This window comes from Staurois parvus, unplaced genomic scaffold (genome assembly GCF_062004578.1).
Source record: "Staurois parvus isolate SC_StPar_1 unplaced genomic scaffold, SC_StPar_1.0 ptg000151l, whole genome shotgun sequence".
Classification (NCBI taxonomy): Eukaryota; Metazoa; Chordata; class Amphibia; order Anura; family Ranidae; genus Staurois; species Staurois parvus.
The window spans coordinates 6,229,349-6,255,763 of NW_028317947.1; the positions used below are offsets into that span (position 1 = coordinate 6,229,349).

The 26,415-nt window shown below is 41.1% G+C and overlaps 1 protein-coding gene across 1 annotated transcript in view; it reads right to left on the reverse strand.

Moving 5' to 3' along the window:
• IKZF3 (IKAROS family zinc finger 3) overlaps window positions 1–26,415 on the reverse strand; it is an 89,822-nt gene that overhangs the window by 54,805 nt on the left and 8,602 nt on the right. Inside the window, exons 3-5 of the mRNA XM_089674697.1 lie at window positions 24,961–25,014; window positions 20,576–20,710; window positions 1,003–1,242 (exon numbers count right to left, since the gene is read on the reverse strand). Of these exons, the coding sequence (XP_089530823.1) occupies window positions 1,003–1,242; window positions 20,576–20,710; window positions 24,961–25,014 (429 nt within the window). The remainder of the gene's footprint in view (window positions 1–1,002; window positions 1,243–20,575; window positions 20,711–24,960; window positions 25,015–26,415) is intronic.

Here is a 26,415-nt window from a genome sequence, read left to right on the forward strand (position 1 = left end):
ATCAGGCTTCTCTGATGCATAGAATGCTTGAAGGTAAAAAGCCTTCAGGCTTTACAACCACTTTAAAAGTAGCTCTCCTGACTAGTCCACCTTCAGAGCTCCGTGGCTAACTTTTACAATAGCAGAGCCTCTAAAACGCACAATGACTCAGTCTCCAAGGGTATCGTTTAGACTAACGCCATAATGTCCATCCAGATAAAGCACTTTAAAGCCAGGACAAGGATGGCCATGCTGGATATCTGCAATCTGAGAGACCAGCTCCATCAACTGTGCAGAAAGGTTAGAAAGAGGTTAAAAATAATATTAGTCTTTTACACAGCACAACTTTAGAAAGAATGTCCAACTTGCAAAAAACTGAGACATGCTGGTAATAGAAGGGGTTATCTTTGGCTGGCTTTCAGTTTTTTTTGATTGCCAGTATCCAATTCTCTTGTAGGTGTCAGTATAACAAGAAGATGAAAGTCTTCCTGTGTGCCTCAATGGATGAGAAAAAAACATATATATGAATTTGAACTTTGTATTTAGCGGTTTGCCTGACATTATGCTTAAAGGAGAGCTCCAAGAATTCGATTTTAAAAAAATAGTGGGTGTTGAGTGTAAAGTGTTGCTGCTGCCCTTTCACAAATACAATTCTCCTAAAACTGGGAATGAAGTGTACTGGAACCGCTAGCTCAGTGCTTCAGCTCATACACTGTCTACTTCCAGTCTTTTCCATTTTCTGAATGGAATTAGTTGCTGCAAATTGTGGCCACATAGACTGAGACTAATTACATTCAGAAAATAGCAAGACCCGAACCACGAAGCTGATGTTAAAGTTGACCTCTGGTCTCATTTTTAGGAGAGATGTATCTTGGACCATGGTCCTTTTCAAATATAATTCTAGGAACTCCTTTTTAAAATACATGATTTACAGTCTCAACAACTTTTTGCAATGCATCTGTAACTAGGTAGTTTGAAGAAGCACATATTTATTTGGTCAGCTGATCACGGAAAGATCCCTACCTGTGTGGCTTCTTTTATGCACCAGTAAAACATTGAGGCTGTTGCAGGCCAGTCCACAGATGTCACAGTATAGTTTTCCTAGACTAGGTCTATTGAGGTCATATGAAGAGCTGTGTCTTTCCAGCTGGATGCTTTTATAGGGTTCTGAGCCGTAGCCATAAGTAAGATCAATGCCTTCAGGGTGTTCTGGAGGTGCTTGCGATGATTCCATGGATTCATTTTTCACCTTCACCATGTCCACTGACAACAGAAATCAGAGACAGAATCAATAAACAATGTATATTTTTTGTCAAGTGTACAAATGTGATATTTTTCCAAAGAAATTAAAGACATAGAATGAGATGGGCAGAGAGAGAGGGGGGGGCACAGAGAAGTAAGAGAGAGTGAATAGTTTGTTTTTAGTGCTAAGATTTCAGCATGGGTCTGTGGGGTTTTTGTATTGAAAAAGCACGCAATTTCAGTGAGTGGGGTAGAGTCATGTAATGTTCAATGTAAACTAATATGTTTAGGTTAAGTGTGAAGGGCCCATTTTAAAAATTAGTTTAAAGGTAAAGCCTAACTTGTCCTACAAATGTCCCCCCCCATTGCCTATACTGACTAACTTATGTAAAAAAGATGTATATACTTACCTACTTTCATCCTGATCCAGTCCGGTCACATAATCCGACTCCCGTGTCAGCTGCAGAGGAGACGAGGGACTGCTAACAATGCCTGCACCATGGGAAGCCTATGGATGACATCATCACTCCTAGCTTCACAGCCCTTGTTGGGCACTCACTCCATTCCCCTGTAGCCACTGCTGGCTGATATAGGGGATCATGTGACCACACTGGAGAGGGTTGAAAATAGGTAAGTATATACATCTTTTTTTTTTACAGTTAAATAGTATAGGTGCTAGGAGAGGGGAGGAAGCATTCTTAAAATTAGTTATTCTACTTTAAAGTTAGTTTTTGGCTAACAGTTATGGCTTGCACTGAGACACACATACCAAGATGAACTTAGTTGGGCTCATAGCACCAAAGCCAACCTACTAGGGAAGGCTGGCCATAGATGGATCGTTCTTTTTCAATCGGTCAGTGCGCTGATTGAAAAAAAACATAACAAAGGATTTCCCTATCCACACAAGCAAAGTGAATGGAGGACACCTCCCTCCCTGTGCCATTGTATTCTACTGTGAAGTGAAGCAAAAAGAAAGAGCACACCAACCTTGTGCATTACCTCAGTAATTCTGAAATTTTATTAAATAAAATATATATATACACTCACAAACAAGGAAGTAAAACAAACATTACAGATCTTCAAAGGAACGCTGATGGAGAAGGGTCCCCCTTTGAAACGCGTCAGCCTCACTTTGAGAGTCTACCCTTGTGACGTGACTCACACTGGCTCTATACTCCCTAGTTCCTTTGAGGATCTGTAATGCTTGTTTTACTTCCTTGTTTGTGAGTATATATATTTTACTTTACAAAATCACAAAATTACTAAGGTAATGCGCAAGATTGGTGCGCACTTTTTTGCTTCACTTCACAGTATCAGTTGGGCTTCCCCAGCCTTGTTGTAGAGCTGCCCAACCTTCCATGTTCTGGTGGAATTGTTTTGAGGTTCCTCGATTCCTCCCCCCTGGTTTGAGTCCTAGAGCGCAGGAGGTGTTATCTTTGTATCTGCTTCCATTGTATTCTACAGCAAGACACCTCCACTGTCAGAATACACTGATCAGAGGTTGCGGTTATTTAGCTACAGTTGCTGATTAAGAAAAGTTTTCCAACATTCCTGTTCAACACAAATCAATTGTCATTGCTGTTGACACATCTCCTGTTTCCAAGATGAAGAAGATCCCACAGAAAGAGTGAGATACCTCATAATGGCCCTGGTAGGTATGCATACTTGTTAAAAGGATAGATTCACCTTTCATAGCATGTTACACCCATATTCAGAGTGTAACATGTAACATGTTATGAAAGGATCGGCGCCCACTCCACCCCTGCTAGCTGTCGAAATTTTTAAAAACCATGGCGCTGTAGTAGTTCATTGAGTCTTCCTGTCAGTGTATCACCTTGCTCGTACGGGACTTCCCTTTTAATTATCTCCGTACCTAGGAAGCTATATAAAAAACTGTTTAAATTAAATTTATAAAGTGTCCTCTAAGAGCTCATGTACACTGCAGCTGATAAACTCACATTTAGAAGCTGTTCAGTTTTTTTTACAGCAGCCCCTGAACTCACCCTAATGTTTTCCTATGTGTCCATGTACACATCGTCGTTTACCGTCATTTACAGGCATTTGAGTTTACAGTTGTTTTTTTTGAAGGCAGAAAACTTGCATTTAGCAGGCGATATCAAACGCAAAATGCTTGTAAATGCGTCAAATCGCATTTATAAGCATTTGCGTCTGAAAATTTGTTTTAACTCTTCCAGTTCCCTATGCTGTCCAGAGCCTTTTTTCATCAGGAAAAATGCATGCAAAGAATTTTCAATGTACTCAGATGGACAAAACACTGAACACAGGATGTGCCTACCAAATTCCTCACGCAGACCCCCTGCCAGGTGACCTTAATGACTCACTCCACCAGACACCTTTCCCACCCTTGGAAACAAAAGATATGTTTATGCCCATTCACACCTCAAATTCCTCATGAAGACCCCCTGCCAGGTGACCTTAATGACTCCCTCCACCAGACACCTTTCCCACCCTTGGAAACAAAAAGAAATGTTAATGAGCAACTCACACCTAATTATCTCAACGCATACTGCTCTGTCTCCTTCTACTGTGTGTATTTCTCTGAAACAGTCTGAAATAGTTAACAATTTACCACTTTTCAGTGCATTCTGGGCATTGGGAAGGTTCTCCTGTGCTTATCTTTACAAAACGCTTGTAAACGCAAATGCGCATAAACGCGTTATGCAAACACGGCTAAACAGATGTTTTTTAACCTACGTTTTCCAGCAGTCAGTTTCCATCGTTCAGAAGTGTCCCGTGTACATGGGGCCTAAAAACATGTTATAACCAACTCAGTGTTGTCATTTCTGTATTCATGTGATGCATTTTAAAGGCAAAGTACAGTAAGTTCCAGCTTTCTAGATTATAGAGGAAGCAAAAGAAACTAAAAATGCACACAAACCTGTATACCTGTAACCCATTTTGTATGTACGCTAATCTTACCTTAAAGGAAACTCTGCATTAGCAGAGATACAGAGAGCAGACTGCAAGTTATCTCAGCTCCACAGAGTTAGTCTACAGCTGATTCTTTTGGAAAGACACTTGCATACAAATGTAAAGTATGGACTGGGATGTAAAGCAGAATGAATTCCACTGTGTGGGGGTGAGCTCTCACCAAGTATGCAAAGCATAATTGCACAATTGGGACACTTACTGCCTTCTGCAGTGACAGATCCAACGTCTGGAGGTTGTTCTGCCGATGCTCATCTTTGGCCACTCGACAGGCACTGATGATGTAACTTTGAAGTTACATCATCCCCAGTACCTGTCAGGACAGGAATGCTGGAATGGAGAGGCAGGCCTATTAACAATGTAACGCACTAACTGACGACAACCACCACCCACAGACCGAAGTCCCTCAGGGCGCGGAGTCTAAGTCCCAGGCTGCCCTTCACCAGGGCCCCTGATGGTGGGGATGGACTTGACGCAGCCAGGAACCAGGTCGCGGCCCCTGAGACACCCCAGTTGCGGTAATGGCCGCCGCCAATGGCGTGTAGCTGGTGGAAAGGACAATAGAGTAGTCGGGCGGGCCAGGTCGACAACAACGGGACAAAACGGTACAGGACAGCAGACGAGAATCACAGGTCACGGGCCGGGTTCAGCAACGGAGGGTCAGATCAAAGGAGAATACAAAGAATGGTCGAGTCACAAGCCGAGTCAGATTCCAGGAGAGTCACAGCAACACCAAGACACAAGTGCAAAGAGCATGTGCGGACCACAGGCTTATATGTAATCAGCCACACCCCTCTGGGGGATGGACCTCAGAGACCTGAAGGCATAAAGGATTCCCACCATGCTCTGCAGAAATCCAGGATGGATGCCAGCACATGGAGTAACATAACCTCTGGGAAAAGGTAGGACCTTGACAGTACCCAGCTCTATTCTTGGCCAATGATGAGCCAGAATGTAGTCCGCACAGTAAGGTTTCATGTACACGGGACACTTCTGAACGATGGAAACTGACTGCTGGAAAACGTAGGTTAAAAAATGTTGGTTTAGCCACGTTTGCATAACGCGTTTATGTACGTTTGCGTTTAGAAGAGTTTTTTAAAGATAAGCACAGGAGAACCTCCCAAATGCCCAGAATGCACTGAAAAGTGGTACATTAATAACTATTTCAGACTGTTTCAGAGAAATACAGAGAGTAGAAGCAGTGGTAGCAGTGTGTGTTGAGATTAGCTTAGGTGGGAGTTGCTCATTAACATTTCTTTTGTTTCCAAGGGTGGGAAAGGTGTCTGGTGGAGGGAGTCATTAAGGTCACCTGGCAGGGGGTCTTCATGAGGAATTTGAGATGTGAATGGTCATTAACATATCTTTTGTTTCCAAGGGTGGGAGAGGTCTGAGGTGTGAATTGGCCATTACAATGTGTGACAAGCTTGGTAGGAACATCCTGTGTTCAGTGTTTTGTCCATCTGAGTACCTTGAAAATGCTTTGCCTGCATTTTTCATGATGAAAAAAAACTTCGGACAGCATCGGGAACTGGAAGAGTTAATAAAAAATTCAAACGCTTATAAACACGATTTGCTGCATTTAGCGTTTGAAACGCTGATAAAATCGACTGCTGAATGCAAGTTTCCTGAGTTCAAAAAAATGCCTGTAAACGACTGTAAATGAAGATGTGTACATGGACACATAGGAAAACATTAGGGAGAGTTCAGGAGCTGCTGAACAGCTCTTAAAAGTGAATTTATCAGCTGCAGTGTACATGAGCCCTAAGTGCAGAGAAAAAAATTTCTATAAGCATGAATGAAAGTTTAGCAAAAAAAGACTATCAACCCTTTGCCAAATAATGTCACTGACAGCAATTTTTCACATTGAGCTAGGACTTTAGTTACATTTTAAACTACTCCCAAGCAGAGAGAGCGCTTATAATCTGACCACTTTGGCCAGATATGCAGAGCCAGACTTTGCATAGACATGTTCTGTAAATGTCACATCCTTCCAAAGGGAACATACAGTTGTGTTCAAAATAATGGCAGTGTGTTGAAAAAAGTGAATAAAGCTCAAAATCCTTCTAATAGCTTTTATTTCCATACACACAAATGCATTGGGAACACTACACATTCTATTCCAAATCAAAACATGAAGAAAAATATATCAAATTTGTGTTGTTCCTCTAAACAAATTGAAGAAAAGTGAATATTAGACTGTTCAAAAAAAATAGCAGTGTTTGTATTCTTCTTTACAAACTCAAACGTTCACTATATAAACTGAAAAATGTTTGAAGATTTTGCTTTCCTTTGAATCACTTAATGAATATTTGGTTGTAGTCGCACTGTTTCTGAGAACTGCTGTACATCTGTGTTGCATGGAGTCAACCAACTTCTGGCACCTGTGAACAGGTATTCCAGCCCAGGATGATTGGACTACATTCCACAGTTCTTCTCTATTTCTTGGTTTTGCCTCAGAAACTGCATTTTTGATGTTACCCCACAAGTTTTCTATTGGATTAAGATCTGGGGATTGGGTTGGCCACTCCATAACGTCAATCTTGTTGGTCTGGAACCAAGATGTTGCACGTTTACTGGTGTGTTTGGGGTCGTTGTCTTGTTGGAACACCCATTTCAAGGGCATTTCCTCTTCAGCATAAGGCAGCATGACCTCTTCAAGTATTCTGATGTATTCAAACTGATCCCTGATCCCTGGTATGCGATAAATAGGCCCAACACCGTAGTATGAGAAACATCTCCATATCATGATGCTTGCACCACCATGCTTCACTGTCTTCACAGTGTACTGTGGCTTGAATTCGGTGTTTGGGAGTCGTCTGACAAACGGTCTCCGGCCACTAGACCCAAAAAGAACAATCTTACTTTCATCAGTCCACAAAATGTTGCGCCATTTCTCTTTAGGCCAGTCAATGTGCTCTTTGGCAAATTGTAACCTCTTTGGCACGTCTTTTTTTCAACAGTGGGACTTTGAGGGGGCTTCTTGCAGATAGCTTGGCTTCACATAGGCGTCTTCTAATTGTAACAGTACTCACAGGGAACTTTACACCTTCTTTGATCTTCCTGGAGCTGATTGTTGGCTGAGTCCTTGCCATTTTGGCTATTCTTCTATCCATTCGAATGGTAGTTTTTCGCTTTCTTTCACGTCTTTCAGGATTTGGTTGCCATTTTAAAGCATTTGCAATCATTTTAGCTGAGCAGCCTATCATTTTCTGCACTTCTTTATATGTTTTCCCCTCTCCAATCAACTTTTTAATCAAGGTACGCTGTTCTTCTGGACAATGTCTGGAACGACCCATTTTCCTCAGAATTTCAGAGAGAAATGCACTGTAACCAGCATGTACAACATTTGCTGCCTTCCTTCCTTAAATAAGGGCAATAATTGCCACCTGTTTTTCAAAGAATGAATGACCTCACTAATAGAACTCCACACTGCTATTATTTTGAACATGCCCCTTTCAATTAGTGATTCAATTACACAGAATCAGCAGCAGGCATGTCATGACTGTTGGGTCTGTTGGATTTCTATTACTCTACTACACCTGCTAGTAAATTATTTGCCATGTAGAAATATAATTTCTACCAAAAACAGTGATTGATCAGGTTAGTGATGTATGACTGCTATTATTTTGAACACAACTGTATGTTTAAAGAAGTATCCAATCTTCAACAATTTTTAGCTTGACAAATTGAACACAAGTAAATAAAACATTTCCCAGTAAACTACTTGTTAAAATCTTACCCCAGCCTTTGCAGTTTACAACTTTCAATGCTGCTGGTTCCTGCTTTCTCATTGCTCTTTCCCTGAACTTATGATATACACAGGAAAAAGTTAACTGTGGACAATGCAGTCTCCAGCCACTCTGTTAGTTTGGGAAAGCAAGTGAAGAGGAAGAGGGAGAAGCAGGGGAGTGCCTAGCCATCCTAGGCTCCAGGGGTATGCGTTTCTATTGATTCACACAGTGTAGGGTGACACAACTCTAGTCCCTGCGTGCAAGGGTGGCTCCATAGAATGCAGCAAGAAGAGGAGCCACCTTTAAACAGGGAACCTGGGGTAGCAGTCACCATCTTAAACAGGAGCATAGGCAAGGATCAAAAAATAGAGAATAAATTATATTCAGTAAGTAATTAAATCCATTGCTTCAAGTGCTTTAAAAACTGAGGTTTTAATATCATTTTTAAAGAAATACAAAGCTTATCAATTCTGACCATCTAAAAAAAACATAGTTGCATGGCTGTCATGTTGATAAAAATACCTCAATGTTTTCTGACTTACTAACCCAGTTACAGCAGCAGTATAGAAGTTCTGGCTTTACTAACTACTTACATATTCGCTGTTATTAGACCAGAAAGCACTGAAGCAATTGCATTAGCATGGAAGCTGGGCATCTAACACTTTGGGCCAGTAACAGCAGCTTCAGTAATTCTCTCAGGTTTATTTTTAATGCAATGTAAGATTTTTTTTTTTTTAATCCAAGAGTTTTTATTAGTATTGAAATCGTCATAAAGTAGCAACATCACATTGTACAGTCTTTTAAATTGTTCTTTAGTTGTGCATGTAAAAGAAATCAACTGGAAGTAAATGATATTGGTTTGTTCATGTTTGAACTTGTTTCTGTGTATGGTTTTATATATGTAATGATACTGTATATGTACATATGGGCATCTACGTATATTTGCTCATTACATATGCAGGCTCTGCTTCCTACTTTGCAGTTGTACACAATGGTTTTGCTTAACTGCCTCTTCTCATATTGCAAGCCTATAGAGTGGGATTATCAAAGGAGTAGATCATTTTTATTTTCCAAAGTGAATGTTCACCTGGATTAGTAAAAATGTGAAACTTTGCTCACTTTAATCATCCAGACGTGCCAGAAAAAAATCCTGATTTCCAAATTTAAATTATACGCGATTGGCTTTTCAAAGCGAACACATTTTCACCTCATTTACTAAACTATGTGAACCTACATTTGCAAAATCAACATTCTCTCCTCCTTTAGTAAATTAACCTCAATAAGTTGGCTGACTCATTATGAACAATGCACTCGCTGATATGTGAAAGTTTTGGTGTGCCTTTTTACACGCAAGGCAAAGCAGTAAATTCACGTTAATAGTGGCCCCATCAGTTGCACATATGGCCTAAAGTGTATCTAAGCCCAAAATCAAACATGTACTATATTGCAGATTACTAGTCATTGGGATGGCTGCATTAGTTTTCTTTTTCAACCCTATTAGCTCTATTTTGCAAGTAATCCTGCAAATATCACACTTCCTGTCCCTGGGTGGCTACATATATCCTCCACTGTTATGCTTGGTACACTCTATGAGTTGTTTTTTTTTGTTAGGCCCAGTGGGCTGAAAGGTAAAAATGAGGCACTCGCGAGGTCTCTGTACTAACTGTGCAATGTTAGTACAGAAAAATCTCTGTGTTTTGACAAGGGGACTGCCCCCCGCCAGAAAACACTGGTGAGCACTTTCAACCAATTGGCAGATGTTTTTCTAGCATGCCCGTTCTACAGACGCTGGACAGGCTGTTGTACACATGGGCGGAATGCCGGCTAGTTTCTGTTGAACTGGTCGATATTCGGTCCATGTGTACCAGGCTTAACCACTTCAAGTCCGGACACTTTCACCCCCTTCCTGTCCAGGTAAATTTTCAGCTTTCAGTACTATCACACTTTGAATGACAATTGCGCGGTCATGCAACACTGTACCCATATGACTTTTTTAGCATTTTTTTGAGACAGATAAAACTTTATTTTGGTGGTATTTATTCACCACTGGGATTTAAATTTTTTTGCTATATAAATGAAAAAGTCCAAAAAATTTTTAAAAAAGTGTTTTTCTTAAAAATTTTGTAAATAAATAATCTTTCTTCATAAATCTTGGCCAAAATGTATTCAGCTATCTTTTTAGTGAAAAAAAAATAACCCAAATTAGTTTATAACCAAAAATTATAATTTTTCAAAAATGTTTTTTACATTTTTATATTATTATTTGTTTTTTTTTAACATACTGTCACCCTAGCAGTACAGTAGTACTTGTGGGGGGTGATGAAGATTTTTTTACACTGATTGCTTTTACACCCATAAAGGCTGTAAAAGCAATCATTTCTCCTCCTCTCTGGCTGCATTCTTGCAGCCATTGAGAAATACTGTGAGAGCTGTGATTGGTCACAGCTTGTCACATGGTACAAGGCTGTTGTGAATAGCCTTGTACCATGTGACCTCAGTGATCATTCACAGATTTCACTAGTAGTAAGCAATGATGTCAGCAAGTGACATCTTGCTTACTACTATTCATGTGATCACTGATTGGCCAATCAGTGATCACATGATCGGGACCTCACGCAGAGGTCCCGTACAGCGATCAGTGTTCCGCTGTGTCCGGAGGACACAGTGGGCACCGGATCACGGTGCCGTGCACTCCCAGGAATGCGGGAGGACGTTTATAAACGGCCATCTGCTCCTGCACTGCTCCCGTCCGGCCATTTATGTACATGGGCTGGATGGGAAGTGGTTAAAGAGCCATGGTGGTCACCCTAGGCTGTTCTCCTGATATGGGCTACAAATATGTGAACATGTCTATATCTTCTCATCTCTATTATGTGTGTGTGTGTGTGGGGGGGGGGGGGGTCAGGACAATTGGTAGCTTACAGAATTAAGAAAGCTAGAAAAGGAGATATTCTTTGATGTTGCTCACAGGAAGTGAGAGGGAAGCTGCATTTCTGGCAAGATATTTTCTGTATTCTTAGACTGGAAAAATAAATGCAACCACTGTAAGGACTGTAAGATGCAATATAATGCATTTTCCTTCTTGGGTTTAGTTATCCTTTAAAAATAAATGAGATTCACCTAAGAATGCTACTTTATTTTCTTACTGTAAATACTCCATAATATAATAGGTATGACATTTCTTTTGCCTCTATTCTTTTTGTGTTCTTCCTGTGTAGTGTGTACAAATATTGGTGCCATCCCAAAAATACACACTGGTTAGATGTTCACACTAAGCACCTAATACAAGGGTTTATTTTCGGTAAAGACACAACATATATAAAAACCAGAACATGACTATGTAAATCCAACCAGGTTTCCTCAACTAGAAAAAAACCCACAAAACTCTAGCGCCTTAACCGGCAACCACTCCCTGGACATAATAGAAATGTACTTGCAGCCTGCTGAGAACTCATAGCTGCCACACCAAGGCAATTACCACATCCTGAACCTGGGCTGCAGTCTGTGACTCAAACTGTGCATAGACAGCCGCTGTGATAGCACTTCCACACAGACCTAGAGCACAAGGCCTGGCTCACTGTGGAACAAATAGTTTCTGGTCTAGTTTAGTAAAGAAAGCCAATCATTTAGTAAAGAAACTCAACAGGAGCTATTATAGTGGCTGGTGATCACTCACCTGCACAGCCTTTGCGTCCATGGGGAACTGGAGCCCTATCTCCCCAACCCAGCAATGCATCAGGTCAAATCAGAGGATATAGAGTTCCAGAACCCATTAGGGTTCAGAAGGTCCTTGGTTAACATTTACTAAAGCAGAGATAAGTTCCCATCTCTAATAAGACTGATAGCCTTTACAATTTGAATAATCTAAATACATTACTGTCCTAGTGAAGTAGAGGAGTACCTGCTTACTGCTTTAACTTTTTTTAATACATTTTTAAAATAATTTTTTCTTGCTTTATGGTCATGGTGCCTTTTATAGCAAACATGTTGGAAAAATTATAGAAGGTGCCATCTGGAAATGATAATTGTCTGACTCTTATTAAACTAGTTAATGACCAGGAAAAAGTATACATATTAGAAAGTAAAATATAAAGCCATAAGTTCTTGTCTACATCATTGTTCCAAATCAGTTTCAAGGTATTTTGGGTGAATATGACAGCCAGACAACTAACATTTTAAAAAGAAGAAAAACGCAATGGCTGTGTCTACGACTGCCTAATAGCAAGTTTAATTGAATGTTAATGCAGCTCTGTAATTAGGGTTGCCACCTCATCCCTTTAAAAGCAAACACATATTAATTGCACAGGTTCTGAGGCTAATTTAATGCAAATAAGGCACTAAGTGAGTTTATTTACCATCTTCATCAGCCACAGAACCTGTGCAATTAATGTGTTTGGTTTAAAGGGATGAGGTGACAGCCCTATCTGTAATCACTAATACATTATTAAAGATGAACTTCAGGGAAAGGGAAATTGCTCCCTTGCAGTGTTCATTTACATTCTGTCCTATGCTCTGGTGGTCTGGTGCTAATGATGTCATCAAGATTGATGCAGAGCCCATCTACCAGTGGAGTGGGGACCAGTTAAGTAAAAGTGATTTTACTGGTTCCCTAGACCTAAATGCACATTTAACCCTTGCAGTGGGGGGGGGGCAGTATCACCACAAGGGAGGATTTGTACTTTTCCTGGAGTGTATTGTTTTTAATACAAGAATAACAATCTGAATTAGACCTAGTATTACTTTACAGCAGGGCTGGAGAAATGGAGGAAATAGGAGCACAAGCAGCCCAGCCAATCGGTTATGTGCTGATAAGGAGCATACTAAGAGAAAGCAGGGCAACAGAGAGGAGCTCATCAGTGTGCTGCTTCTCCTTTCACTGTCCAGTCACAGGCTAGGGAGGTTCCAGGACAACCTTGGCTGAGAGGAAGTGAATTGAATGATGGCTGGCCCTCTGACTGGGCACATCTAGCAGAAGAAAAAAGAACTGCAGGGGAAATCACTGGATTTTTTCAGCAACAGCTATTTTTTACTTTCTTTTTGAATTCACTTACGTCTTATGTTTGTCTGGTGTTCTGCTTTAAAAACAACTCCAACTAATGGCTAAATACCATCGCTGTCTATTGACACTACAACCACAAACCTTAGAGGTACACTTAGGTGCACCACCTCATTAACATTAACCCCTTTTGGATGGATGTTTGAGTCATGGACAGAGGTCACACAGGATGCTCTAGGGAGCACTGGAGTGCGCTATGTTTGCTATTTAAAAAAAAACAGTCTACCACTATCTAAATAACCAGACAGCTATTAGAAGGAGAGAGATCAGTAATTAAAGTCCATAGAGAGGTGGCTCCAAAGATATATGGGAATGGGTAGAGGGAGAAGAGGACCTGCAGGTGCATGGATCAGTTCACTTTGGGCACAAGTCACACAGACTTTTACATCCTTCATGTCCTCTGAGAGAATGGTCCACCAGAATGGTGGGAAAGGGACAAAAGAGTTATATGAACACAAGATTGTCTGGAGAGCTTGGCGTCATGGGCCCAACATTGAAATTTAGTTCTAAGTTTCAGAGGCGCTAAAGTCTTGCCAGGGTGAAAAGAGGATTCCTGGGTTGAAATCAGGGCAAAAATGTAAGTGGCCAAAATAATGAATTATGGTGCAGTAGTAGCTTTAGAATCTTGGGAATCAAAGCAGCATGAGAGTGTGTCAGCTCTGGAGTTGGAGATCCCGATCACTCACTATCAAGTCAAAATGAAAGAAAAAGGACCAATGAGCGTGCCTGGAGTTTCATTTTTTTTTTAGTTCCTGTAAATGGTGATTTGATGAAGTTATTGCCAATCTTCAAGAGACACCTGACATCTGGCGGTCTTTGATCATCAATGGAATAATTATTTTCCTCTCAAGAAAATTGTCTAGCGAAGAAGGGGCAGGGCCTCACCGGAGGATTGAAAAAGGATGGCATGACTTCCATGGGTGATGCATCAGCCTTGATGCAGAATGGGTTTGTAAACTCTAGTTCCACTGGGCCCAAATGGAAAGGAAGGCTAGCTTCCACGAACGGTAGGCTTCAACTGCGTTGAAAGGCCAGTTCTCTGGGTTGGCATCTTTCTGGCTGAGAGCAGTAATGAGAACAATGAATACAGAATAGTCGATGATGAACTGCCAGTTGTAGTTTGTGAATCCTAGAAAGCACTGTGAAGAAGATGGATGGGGCCAGTTGGAGATAGCAGAAGCTTCCTCGTTGTCCATGGAAAACCATCCTTATAGACTATATTGCCCAGAAAAGGTACCTACTAAAGTTTTAAAACACAGTTTTCAGCCTTAGCATAGAGTTCATTCACACATCTGTGTGGGAATATCTGGGTAAAAAACCTAGCACAATGTTTAAGTAGAACACACTTGTAGAAAACATATCAGATGATTTCATTGACAGTGCTGAAGAACTGTAGGGGATGCTACAGAGGCCAAAGAGGCTGGTATTAAATGCTGTCTTCTATTTGTCTTCTTGTTTGATACAAATTAAGTTGTTTGCACCTCATGGATCATGTTTTGTGAAGACTTGGGCTCCCTGGATGCAACTGAAGAGCTCAGTAATAAGGGACAGAGGGTAGCAATTCTTGACAGTGATTCCATTTAGTCTGCCATACTCAATAAAGGGGCAGAAAATACATTTTTTTTCTATGAAAAAGAATACACCCTAGCAAGAGGAAATTTGCAGATAAAGCCTTTTTGATGATTCTTTGAGATCTATTCAGACATAGCCTTTGTCTCTGGGAGACTGAGCAGATGTACTCATCCTCTAGGACAGGGGTCTCCAAACTTTATAAGCAAAGGGTCAATTTACTGTCCTTCAGACTTTGGAGGGCCAGACTGTGACCAGTTGGAGTAGAAAATGATCCAGCATCAGTGGGAGTGATTAATGTTGCAGGCACTTGTGTTTAGAAGGAGGAATAATATTGCCCCATAATTGGTATCAATGGGAGGAATAGTGCCCCATCGATGCTGTTAGTTGGTGGAATAGTGCCCCAAGGGCCAGATAAAGGCAAGCCAAGGACAACATCCGGCCTCCAGGCCCCAGTTTGGAATATACTGCTCTAGGAGAATAGGTAGATGGCACAACTGTAGGGAAAATGTGTTGGTAACTGATTCACCTAGCACTTGGAGAAGATATGGTTGTATTCATGTAATGAGCCGGAATGGAGTAGGTTACCTTGGAGATAGCCTAAGGTAGATATAGACATAACTGGCATAACCTTGGCAGGGCACATACAATGACAGAAGGACCCCCAGGCAAGTAACTGAGAGGAACCAGTAAAGCACTGGGGAGAGTTGGTGCAGCCAAGGAAGGCCCAGGATGAGCGTAGGAGTGGCTTATGGCAGAACATGGAAGGAGGTGGCTTCCTGATGGGTTTTGTGCAAGAGCAGATGGGTCCACAGGAAAGGATAGTGCCATCTACTGCAGAGGTTAAGGGAGAGGCTTGTGGAACCAGGCAAACGTTTTTATGAGGGATGCATGAAATAAAGTTGCCAGCTGCTCACAAACCTAGGAAAGCTGGTCCAACGCATCCCACTCCAGCCATGCTAGATGTTGGAGGTTTCCCACCCACTGTGGTCACTGCTTAATAAACTGTTCTTTTGGTCCACAGTAAATATAAAGGCCTTGGTTCTAATATTTGGACCTTTCTTTTTGTGATAGTCATGAACAGCCAAGTTGCATAGGCTCCTCTCAGGGAGGTGAAGCTGAGTCAATGCATGGTGACTGGGTGGAGGCATAGAAGACCCCTTGTTGATGAGGAAGCTCAAGCAGGCACATAAAAATTCCTCAGAAGAGGGCCAGAAAAGCAGCAATGTTGTTGATCGCAAAACAGAGATATGCAGAACAAAGCTTCCCTGAGGAGCAGGGAAATTACATAGGCCACTTTTGAGCAGTTCATAGGAAGGATATGAAGCTCTATCACAAAGTGAATGTTAGAGATTTATGTACCTGCAACCACCCTTGCAATCCTTGGAGAAGTGTGAAGATCACAGGTGAAATAGATTACAGGAGCGTACCTGAGGCTGTGTGGAGACACAGGTGTCATGAAGGTGCATGGGAGCACACTGCAGAAAAAGAGCACTCTTGAAATCACTTGGTAACACAGGGTGAACTTGGCTGCTATATGGAACAGAATGCTTGGGGGTGCACCGGAGGCAGGAGCCTCACTGGATGATACAGGATGCTCTAAGGTACACTTGAGTCACAGGGCACACAGGGATACACTGGGATCACTGAAGTAGACAGGATACTCCGAGGTGCACCGGGGTTATTAGATAACACAGGATGCTTTGGAATCCATTGGTGTTATGGTGCTAACGGGGGTGCACTGGGGTTATGGTACCACACTGAGATGCTAAAGCACAGGAGAAGCAGTGACACAGCAGTCATTGGCAGCAGAAAAAGGACAGAATATGCTGATCAGACACTGGTTAGATTGCTGAAGAAAAGGTTTAGAGCGTTGAGCCTCACTATTTTCTGACTAACGAAAGAGAAGACCTGCCAGAACAGGTGAATGTGTCATACAGGTGTATGTCCACAGAAAAAAAATATTGATTGTAAAAGGCGTTCTAACTTGTACAATCAATTGTTACTCTGACAGCAGTTAGGAGTCTGCAGAATATGTAGATATCTTTTCCAAAAGATTCTCTCATGTCTTGTCTGTGGGAATACTTATATGTACTGTGTACCATAATTTTCAATATAGATTGGTCTCAAAAGATACTATACCACATATTATCATATAGTGTGAACTACTTCTACAGACCTTCAGAAATATGAAACTTCTTCAAGATCCTTTATATATTTTAAATGTGCATGCAAATATGTTTTGGATGCATTTGGATTCAAACATAATGTGAAAAACCCCATCCAAATGACTTGGCTCAAAGGCAATACACAAATGACTTGGCTCAAAGACACACCAAAACTTAGTCATCACTGTGAACAGGGACCCATTTATTTTAAATGCTCTGGAAAATGCAGCAAAATGGATAACATGTCTGGAGTCCCAAGACAAACAGTAGCTAGAAACATAATACAATATTATTATTATTATACAGGATTTATATAGCGCCAACAGTTTGCGCAGCGCTTTACAATATAAGGGAGACAGTACAATTACAATACATTTCAGTACAAAAGAAATGTGAGGGCCCTGCTTGTGTAGCTTACAATCTAAAGGAAGGTGGAGGCGATACAAAAGGAGATAGCTGCGGGGGATGATCTGTTGGAGGTGATTCAAGTACAGTTCTTAGGTAGAGGTGGGGTAGGCTTCCCTGAAAAAGTGAGTTTTCAAAGATCACCTAAAGGCAGACAAAGTGGGGGCTGACCGGACATGCTGTGGTAGGGAGTTCCAGAGGATGGGAGAGGCTCTGGAGAAGTCCTGGAGGCGAGCGTGGGAGAAGGTGATGAGGGAGCTAGAGAGGAAAATATCTTGGGAGGAGCCAAGTGGGAGATATCTATGGATGAGGTTGGCGATGTAGCTAGGGGCAGTGTTGTGGATGGCTTTGAAAGCTGTGGTTAGTATTTTGAATTTTATATGTTGGGTTAGTAGAAGCCAGTAAAGGGATTGGCAGAGAGGGGCAGCAGTTGAGTCTAGCAGCAGCATTCATAATAGACTAAAGGGGGAATAGCCTGTGTAACGGTAGACCAGTGAGGAGGGAGTTGCAGTAATCAAGGCGGGATATATGAATAATTATTTAGAAAACTAGGCAAAAGGATCCTGAACAAAAGAGTTTGCAATTCAAAATCACAAGTGATATACACAAGTGGTAAGGGAGATGTACTAGAGATAAATATATATATATATATATATATATATATATATATATATAATGCTAAAATTGGTAGGTAGAGTCAGGTGGTAGGAAGGAGATCATATTCAAGACAATTAGGCTGCCAGGTGGTAGGTAGGAGATGTTATTTAAAACAATTTAGCTTATGGAGTCTTCTAAAGCAAAATAGTACATATAATATGGGTATTAATTCAGAAAGTGCCCATAAGTTGACATTTGTCAGACAGAAATCATGTCTGTGTGGTTTTGTGGTGAAACAATATTCTTTTTTTTAAAGGTTCCTTTTCAGTAGTGAGAAGCTATTAGAGGCACGGGAGTCAGAAGAACTCTTCAATGTAGGACATACAAGATACAGGGTCTGCTGCGGTGGAGAGTGGGTGGTAACGTATGAAGAAAGAGCGCCATACCCACAGCAGACGAGGGTGAGGAGTTGTGAGTGGCTTGTGGCAGGAAGAGCTGATGCTGCAAGAACAGGACAGGCTAATATTCTACGCTAATAAGGTTTGGGGAAAGTACAAACTTTGGCAGAACGGACAGGCTGGGTACCAAATGCACAATATATTTCGAATATTTTGCCCTACAACAATCATCCAGGTGTACTAGCTTTTTAGTAGAGTAGTACTGCTGACAATACGTGCAGTGCAGTAACCCACACGATGCAGAGGGGACATATATTTGCAAATGTGCAACTACAACCTTTGATTTTATTTTCTCGCTGGCTAGCTGAAAAGTGTGCTTAAAAATATATTTTGCTTTTTCTGTTGTCTGCAAAGCCCTTCCATGTGCACCTTGCTTTAAAAAGCTAGTTGCAAACTGAGGTGGTTGCCATTTTTGCTTAAAGTACAGAAACTGCTGTCTTCGCTAGTTTTCCAGCTGCACCAAATGGTCCTGATTTCTTCAGCTGCAATAGCATTTAAGGGCTAGTTCAGTCCAGTGCTTTTTTTCTGCATCAAAAATACATGCAGTGTTTTCCATGTATTCCAATGGCTCTAGTTCACACCAGTGCAAACAGTTTCAATGTGTTGCGGTACAGAAAAAAAAATAGAACACGCTGCATTTTTTCTGCACAGAACTGTACTGGAACACAGCAAAATACATAAAAAAAATGCACCAGAACAGAGTGAACTGTAAGCATAAAACGCATCAGAAACACATCCGGAGTGCATTTTTGTGGTGTGAACTGGCCCTAAGGCAATTTAAAATTCACTAAATGCATGCTAAAGTGGCCTTTCAACCAGTTTTAATAAAAGTAATTTTTGGCATGACTTAATCACTATTTAGTACTCCTTAAAGTGAACCTTTAATAAGAGAAATATGGGGGCTGCCATTGCTGTGCTCCTTCTGAAATGTTAGTTGCCTGTCTGTTATGTTTATTTATGTTATTATTGCAGAATGAAAAAAGTAATCATAGCCATAGTGTACTGAGGTGACTGATAAAGACATATTAAGTTTTTTTCCAAGACAAGGGAGTATTGAGAATTATACTATATTGCCAAAAGTACTGGGCCCCCCTCCAAATCATCGGATTCAGATGTTCCAATCACCTCCATGACTACAGGTGTATAAAACGAAGGACATAAGAATGCAGACTGCTTCTACAAACATTTGTGAAAGAATGGGTGACTCTCAGAAGCTCAATGAATTCAAGCGTGGTACTGTGATAGGTTGCCACCTGTGCAATAAGTCCATCCATGAAATTTACATGCTATTAAATATTCCACGGTCAACTGTTAGTGGTATTATAACAAAGTGGAAGCAACCGGGAACAACAACAACTCCACGTAAAATAACAGAGCAGGGTCAGCGCATGCTGAAGAGCAGTGCGCAGAAGTCACCAACTGTCTGCAGTCAATAGCTAAAGACCTCCAAACTTTGTGTGGCCTTCAGATTAGCACAACAGTGCAGAGAGAGCTTCATGGAATGGGTTTACATGGCCAAGCAGCTGCATCCAAGCCTTACATCACCAAGTACAGTGCAAAGTGTTGAATGTAGTGGTGTAAAGCACGCCGCCACTGGACTCTAGAGCAGTGGAGACGTGTTCACTGGAGTGATGAATCATGCTTCTCTGTCTGGCAATCCGATGGACATGTCTGGGTTTGGCGGTTGCCAGGAGAACAGTACTTTCCTGACTGCATTGTGCCAAGTGTAAAGTTTGGTGGAGGGAGGATTATGGTGTGAGGTTGTTTTTCAGGGGTTGGGCTTGGTCCCTTAGTTCCAGTGAAGGGAACTCTTAAGGCGTCAGCATACCAAGACATTTTGGGCAATTTCATGCTCCCAACTTTGTGTGAACAGTTTGGGGATGGCCCCTTCCTGTTCCAACATGACTGCACACCAGTGCACAAAGCAAGGTCCATAAAGACATGGAGGAGTGAGTTTGGGGTGGAGAAGCTTGACTGGCCTGCACAGAGTCCTGACTTCAACTCAACAGAACACCTTTGGAATGAATTAGAGATGAGACTGCGAGCCAGGTTTCTCGTCCAACATCAGTGCCTGATCTCACAAATGTGCTTCTGGAAGCATTCCCATAGACACACTCCTAAACCTTGTGGACGGCCTTCCCAGAACAGTTGAAGCTGTTATAGCTACAAAGGGTGGGCCAACTCAATATTGAACCCTATGGACTAAGACTGGGATGCCATTAAAGTTCATATGCGTGTAAAGGCAGGCGTCCCAATACTTTTGGCAATATAGTGTATATTCAAAACAACATCCCTGGCAAGCCTGCAGCTGTCCATATACTTGCAGCCTCCTTTCATATGGTTGTCTGGAACACTTGATTAGAAACAAAGAAGAGAGTATGCATGTGTTGTGTACACAGTAAAATGGTACATAAACTTTACCACTGTTATCGTCTCCATTAAGATCCTCCTGGTCTAATCCTTGGAACTGTGCCTCTTCTTCCACCTTTCTTTTTGGGTATACAGAAACATGCAAGTCAGTTTCTACGACTCTCTTTGAAGAGCAAACACTCAGATCTGAGAAAAAGGAGAGGAAAAAACTGTAGTACAGCAGAGTATGAAAGCACTAAATAGAATACTGCAAGATTTGCCTAAAACAGGAAAGTTACCCAATTAGGAAAGAATCCAGGATTCTTGTATGAAAATAAAAATAACCATTAAATAACTAACACAGGTCTACGACTAAAAAGCTGTTTGATTATTTTCATCTAATTTCCATGTATTGTGGTGTGCTGAAAACAAATAAAATATTGAAAAAACTCCTAGACGTCATGATTTGCAAAATGCAAAATTGTCTTCAAATTTAGCAAATTTTTTAAATTTTTGATTTTTTTTTTTATATTATGGGTTTTTAACCAAATTTAAAGTCCAAATTACTATTAATTAATTCACATAAGTGCATTTAAGATATAAAATGCCAAAAAAAACCTTAAAGGGGTTGTCCAAGTTATGTAAAAAAAAATATAGCACTGTAAATCTGATGATCAGCAATATATATAAGCTAAGCAAGTTTTAGGGAAAAGAAATTCTATTTCCTCATTTCTCTAGTTCTCTTCTGGCCCTTTGTTGTTATTTGCAGGTAAACAATCTCTGCCCCTCCCCCCCGGCAAAGGGGGTGAATACAAGTGCTGCTCTGAGTGACATGTCTGACTACTGGGATGCTCAGCAGCATGCTGTATGTGTAAGCCTCAGCCCTGAGTCTGCGCTTCTAATTGTAGAAGGGGTTAATCTTTCCTGAAGAATCCAGTGGGTGGGACACCAAATACCCTTGTTTTCTGTGTCTATGGGACAGTCGAGACCGACAAAATCACTGGACCAAGAAGAGTTAGCAGCCCAGGGTGCTAACAGTCGGTGAAAAAAATGTCCACCGAGAAAATTTGGTGTCTTCCCATAAAGTTCTTCTACCACCTCTCCACATAAAATTGGGATTGATGAAGCAATTCACTTCAAAGAGATGGAGAATGCTTCAAATACTTGGTCACCAAGTTTCCAGGCCTGTCGGAGGCAAAATTGAAGGAAGGTGTGTTCGTTGGACCAGACACTAGAAGGCTTATAGTTGATCAAGAGTTTGTCAATACCATGATGGATCCTCAAAAAGAAGGGTGGATTGCATTTAAAGAAGTCGTACAGAAATTTGTAGGCAATAACAAAGATCCTCACTGCAAAAAGATCGTCGGACGAATGCTGAAAGCATTTCAAGCTTTAGGTTGCCTGATGAGTTTGAAAGTGCATTTTCTCCAGTTCCACCTTGACTACTTTCCTGAAAATTTGGGAGCTGTGAGTAAGGAACAAGGTGAACGATTCCACCAAGACATTAAAGAGATGGAAAGGAGATACCAGGGAAAATGGAGCATTACAATGATGGCAGACTACTGTTGGATGCTTCAGAGAGACAATACAGATGCTACTCACAAGCGGAAATGCACCAAGAGGAGCCTCACAGGGAAGAAGAATCGAGTTTAGTGTGTGTAGGTGAGCTCATTTCAGTTCAAAAAAGGATTTTCATGAAAAAATTGTAATAAAACTTTAATTTTATAAGTCTATTTCCATTTATTTTGAGGTATTGCCTTATTTAACATAGTTACCTAAATTGTCAGGAAACGTGATGTCCTATGACAAAATGGAGGTAATTTTCGGATTCAGCGCACCAAAAAACATAGAGATTACGTGGAATAACCAAAACAGCTCTTGATAAAAAATTTGTTGCAGACCTGTGTAATTAATGAATGTCCACCGTTTGCCTTGCATCACTGACATCGCAGTTTTGACTTCAATGAAGGACACACTCTACATGAAGTTTGTATTTTCTCCCTGAGTTTTTGTGCATTTTCTCCAAGTACTTTGATAATCTCCCACAATTCATAAACCTACTGTAACTTTCTTCTCCCTACTGTGTGATTGTGGTATGGAAAGAGATTGGAAGCTCCTTCAGGAGTGTTAACATATTCTTCACATACTGTATATTTATTCATACTCTGCAGAGTGCAGCAGAATATGTCTGTAGATAATCTACAATAGTATGCATACACACACTGTATAGTATGCCATTTTTTACGTGGCATGCCAGTAAATTAATGTCTCACAATATAATATATTGTGAGGCATTGGCAGTCAGGATTGTGGACAGTGTGCACGTGACACCTAGGCTTCCCAGTCATGGAACAATACAAACGAAACCCCACTGCTCCACTCTCCAATCTTCCCCCGAGCTGCGGGTGCGCTGGGTGCCAGTCACAGGAGCTTGTTCACACTCCATGTAGACTTCGTACAGAAAACAAAAAGGGGTGCAAACAGATGATGTCACTACTTTTCACCTAAAGTTCTGGCAGCACTCAGCCTTTTCATCCAGTAGCATACTCCCACAGCAGAGAGAAAATGCCCTCAGCATCATTCAGCTCACACATATAAAGGTAAGTGCACAGATGAGACTAATAATGTGGTCTGGATGCCAGGTAAGATTTAGACCTAGGAATGTAGGCTCTGATCCACCAAAAGCTCTACATAGCCTCTGGGTTTCAGGACCCAGAAGAGGACTTAACAAAAAAGTGTGTTCCCTTCACAGCACCCTCAAACGCTCCTCTACATGTGTATGTCAGAAACATAGGTACAGAAAACAAAAAGGGACACACACTGATGAAGCCACTTGTTTTCACAGAACTTTATTCAATTGAGCAATGTATGCTTATAACCCCCTCAATGATGCATTTTACTCTCCTTAATCATAGCCTAACCACAGAGGTGGGAGTGATCAGGAAGAGAGAGGCTTATGTAAAGTCTTCAATTAAAATGTGATTCTTAGGGTAGCTTTAGATATGCGTCCAAATCTCCCTTGCCCCTGAAGCCCGATCTGCTTCAGGATGGCACTCCAGAGGCAACTTACAGGCAGTGAGGAAGTGATGCAACGCCCCCTCACTGGCAACAGTTGTAATGTACGCAGTTTTGGGGTGTTTGCGGCACTTCCTCAATGACTTGGTTATGTAGAGAACGCTATGGGGTTTATTTACTAAAGCTGGAGAGTCCAAAATCAGACTCCCTTCTGCATAGAAACCAATCAGCCTCTAACCTCAGCTTGTTCAATGAAGCTTTGGCAATGAAACCTGGAAGCTGATTGGTTTCTATGCAGAAGTGAGTCTGATTTTGGACTCTCCAGCTTTAGTAAATAAACCCCTATGTGTCAGGTCAACTTACTCACAATCGCGAAGCAACATAGCCACAGCATGTAAGCATCCCCCTCTGTTGCCTATTGCAACTTCACCACACATTTTTGCCACCCCCCCAACAGCAAGTCTAAATGTCCCTTTAAAGAGACACGTACTACCTATATGTATGTAGATTTAGATAGACTGATCCATCTGCTGCAATCAAAAACTAGTCTAAAGCATAAATTCCTTCCAAAACACCAGACGTGTTTTAAGTGTTTCATACTGTATCCAAATCCAAGAAAAAATATTTTACTTTGGATATAGAACTAGAATTTCCACAATAAAGACTTCTCAATGTTTATGACAAACAAAGAAAAATGTGTTTGCCTTAGCTATAGGACTTAAATTCTTACAATTAAGACTTCTCAATATGCCATATACATGAAATGATTAGGCTGGGTATGCAGGCTTCAATTTTTTTTCTGTTCAACCGGTGGGCAAAACTAAAAAAAGTGAATGGTTTCCTCCATTCACACAGTCAAGGTGGATGGAAGAATCCTCCCCACTGTGCTATTGTTTTCTGAGAACTGAGACTCCTTCGCTGTCAGAATACACAGATCAGCGCTGCAGCTGATTGGCTGCCACGGCTGACTGAATGAAAGTTTTCCAAAAGTCCTGTTCGACAGAAGTCTATCTATGAATCGACTTCTGACAAATAGGGAGGGCCAAACACATTGAATGTATCTAGTCCCTGCTGAACCCGCTGGATTTTGATCCGCATGTGTCCACCTTTAAAGTTACTTTTTTAATGTTTCTCTCATTGTTCTTTGTATAGCTGATTATTAGTTGCAGAACTTGCTTTTGCAGAATCAAGACCACATTTAGGTGAAGAAATCCCCTTTCCATATTGTTGTACCCATCAGACCGGGAGCTTGGGAAGCCAAGCTGTTATGCCAAACACAAATTAAAATCAAGACACCACGAGAAATCCCCTTTCGATATTGTTGTATGTTACCTCAACTGCCCACTATAAACCACTTCTAATATACTGTACATCAGACCGGGGAAGCCAAGCTGTGGTGCCACACACAAATCAAAATCAAGACACAACGAGAAATGTTTTACCTGCAGGCTGAGGCTGATCCTGGCTGTTGACTGAGTCCATACTTGTCTCCACATCTGAAAACAAAAATCAACAAATCTTCAAAATGGACGCAAATTATTTAACCAATGAAAAGAAAACATTTTATTCACTGCAGGCAAAGTCCCTGACAATAGGTAATAAAAGAGCACATAATCCGCATAATATAAAATTTGAGGCATATTTCAGCCTAAATTGAAACTCCAACACAATGGCATCCACAATTCACTGTAAATTATACATAGTGACAATCTGGGTATGCATGAAATTCTTTTAACAGAAAACAATAAACGGTAGACAACTTACAGATGGCTAAAGAGTTCACTGCTACCTAAAACTAATTTTAGCCTATGGGGCCATGCAACAAACCAAACAATTGCTTTCCTTGCAGTTGCAGCAAATTACTACCATTGAAAACTGCCATTCAGCAAAAACAAACAAAAAAAGGCATTTCGAAAGTGTCAAGATCACCTACCAAACACCTGAAAATGTGGAAAAGACTCCCTCAAGAGTTAGTTTTGGCCAGCTCAGTAGATTTCTTCAAAAAAGTCCTGGATTCTTTCCTAGATACTCAGAATATAACTGGATACTAACATTTATAGGTAAAGTTGATCCAGGGAATATCCAATTGCCTCTCGGGGGATCAGGAAGGAATTTTTTTCCCAGCAGGTGCAAATTGAATCATGCTTTGCTGGGGTTTTTTTGCCTTGGATCAACTGTGGGTATAGGATAACTTTTTTTTTCCTATGGTTGAACTGGATGGACTTTTGTCTTTTTTCAGCCAGACTAACTATTTAACTATGTAACCTGAAAGCAGCTGCTTAGCCATACCCTTAAAAGTGATCCGCCAAAGAATAAACTAACATGAACTTAATAAATAAATGGACCCTTCCATGCTATGACACAAAATCTCCTACAAAGCGTGAACTTAGAATTTTAGTTGTTTTCCACCTTAAAGTAGAATACCAGCCTAACACTAACTAGTCTTAGCCCCCCCCCCCCCCCCCCCGCTGTTTATGCTGCCTAACCAGTGTGTAAATTATGTGTCTACTTACCTATCTTTTAGTAAAGACACATACGGCTGATACATGAGAGTCTATGAGTGACGTCACAACTCTGTTGTTGAATGTCCCTTCTTCTCCCATGCAGCCGCAACTGACTTACACAGGGGATCGTGTGATCGAACCACAGCTGACTAACAATAGATACTTCTTCTCTAAATCCTCTCATGTCCAATCCCAATGAGAACACAATGTAATCTCTTGTACGGAAGCTCTATACATGAATAATGAAAGGAATTACTATCACTAGCTTTCAAACGAGGACTATTCTCTAGAATTGGCCCGCAAAGCTTTTCCTGTTCTAATAGGTTTCCTGCTATAAAGTATCTAAGAACCACAATCCCTGCCAGGCATACAAAGGTATAAAAGACTTACAGT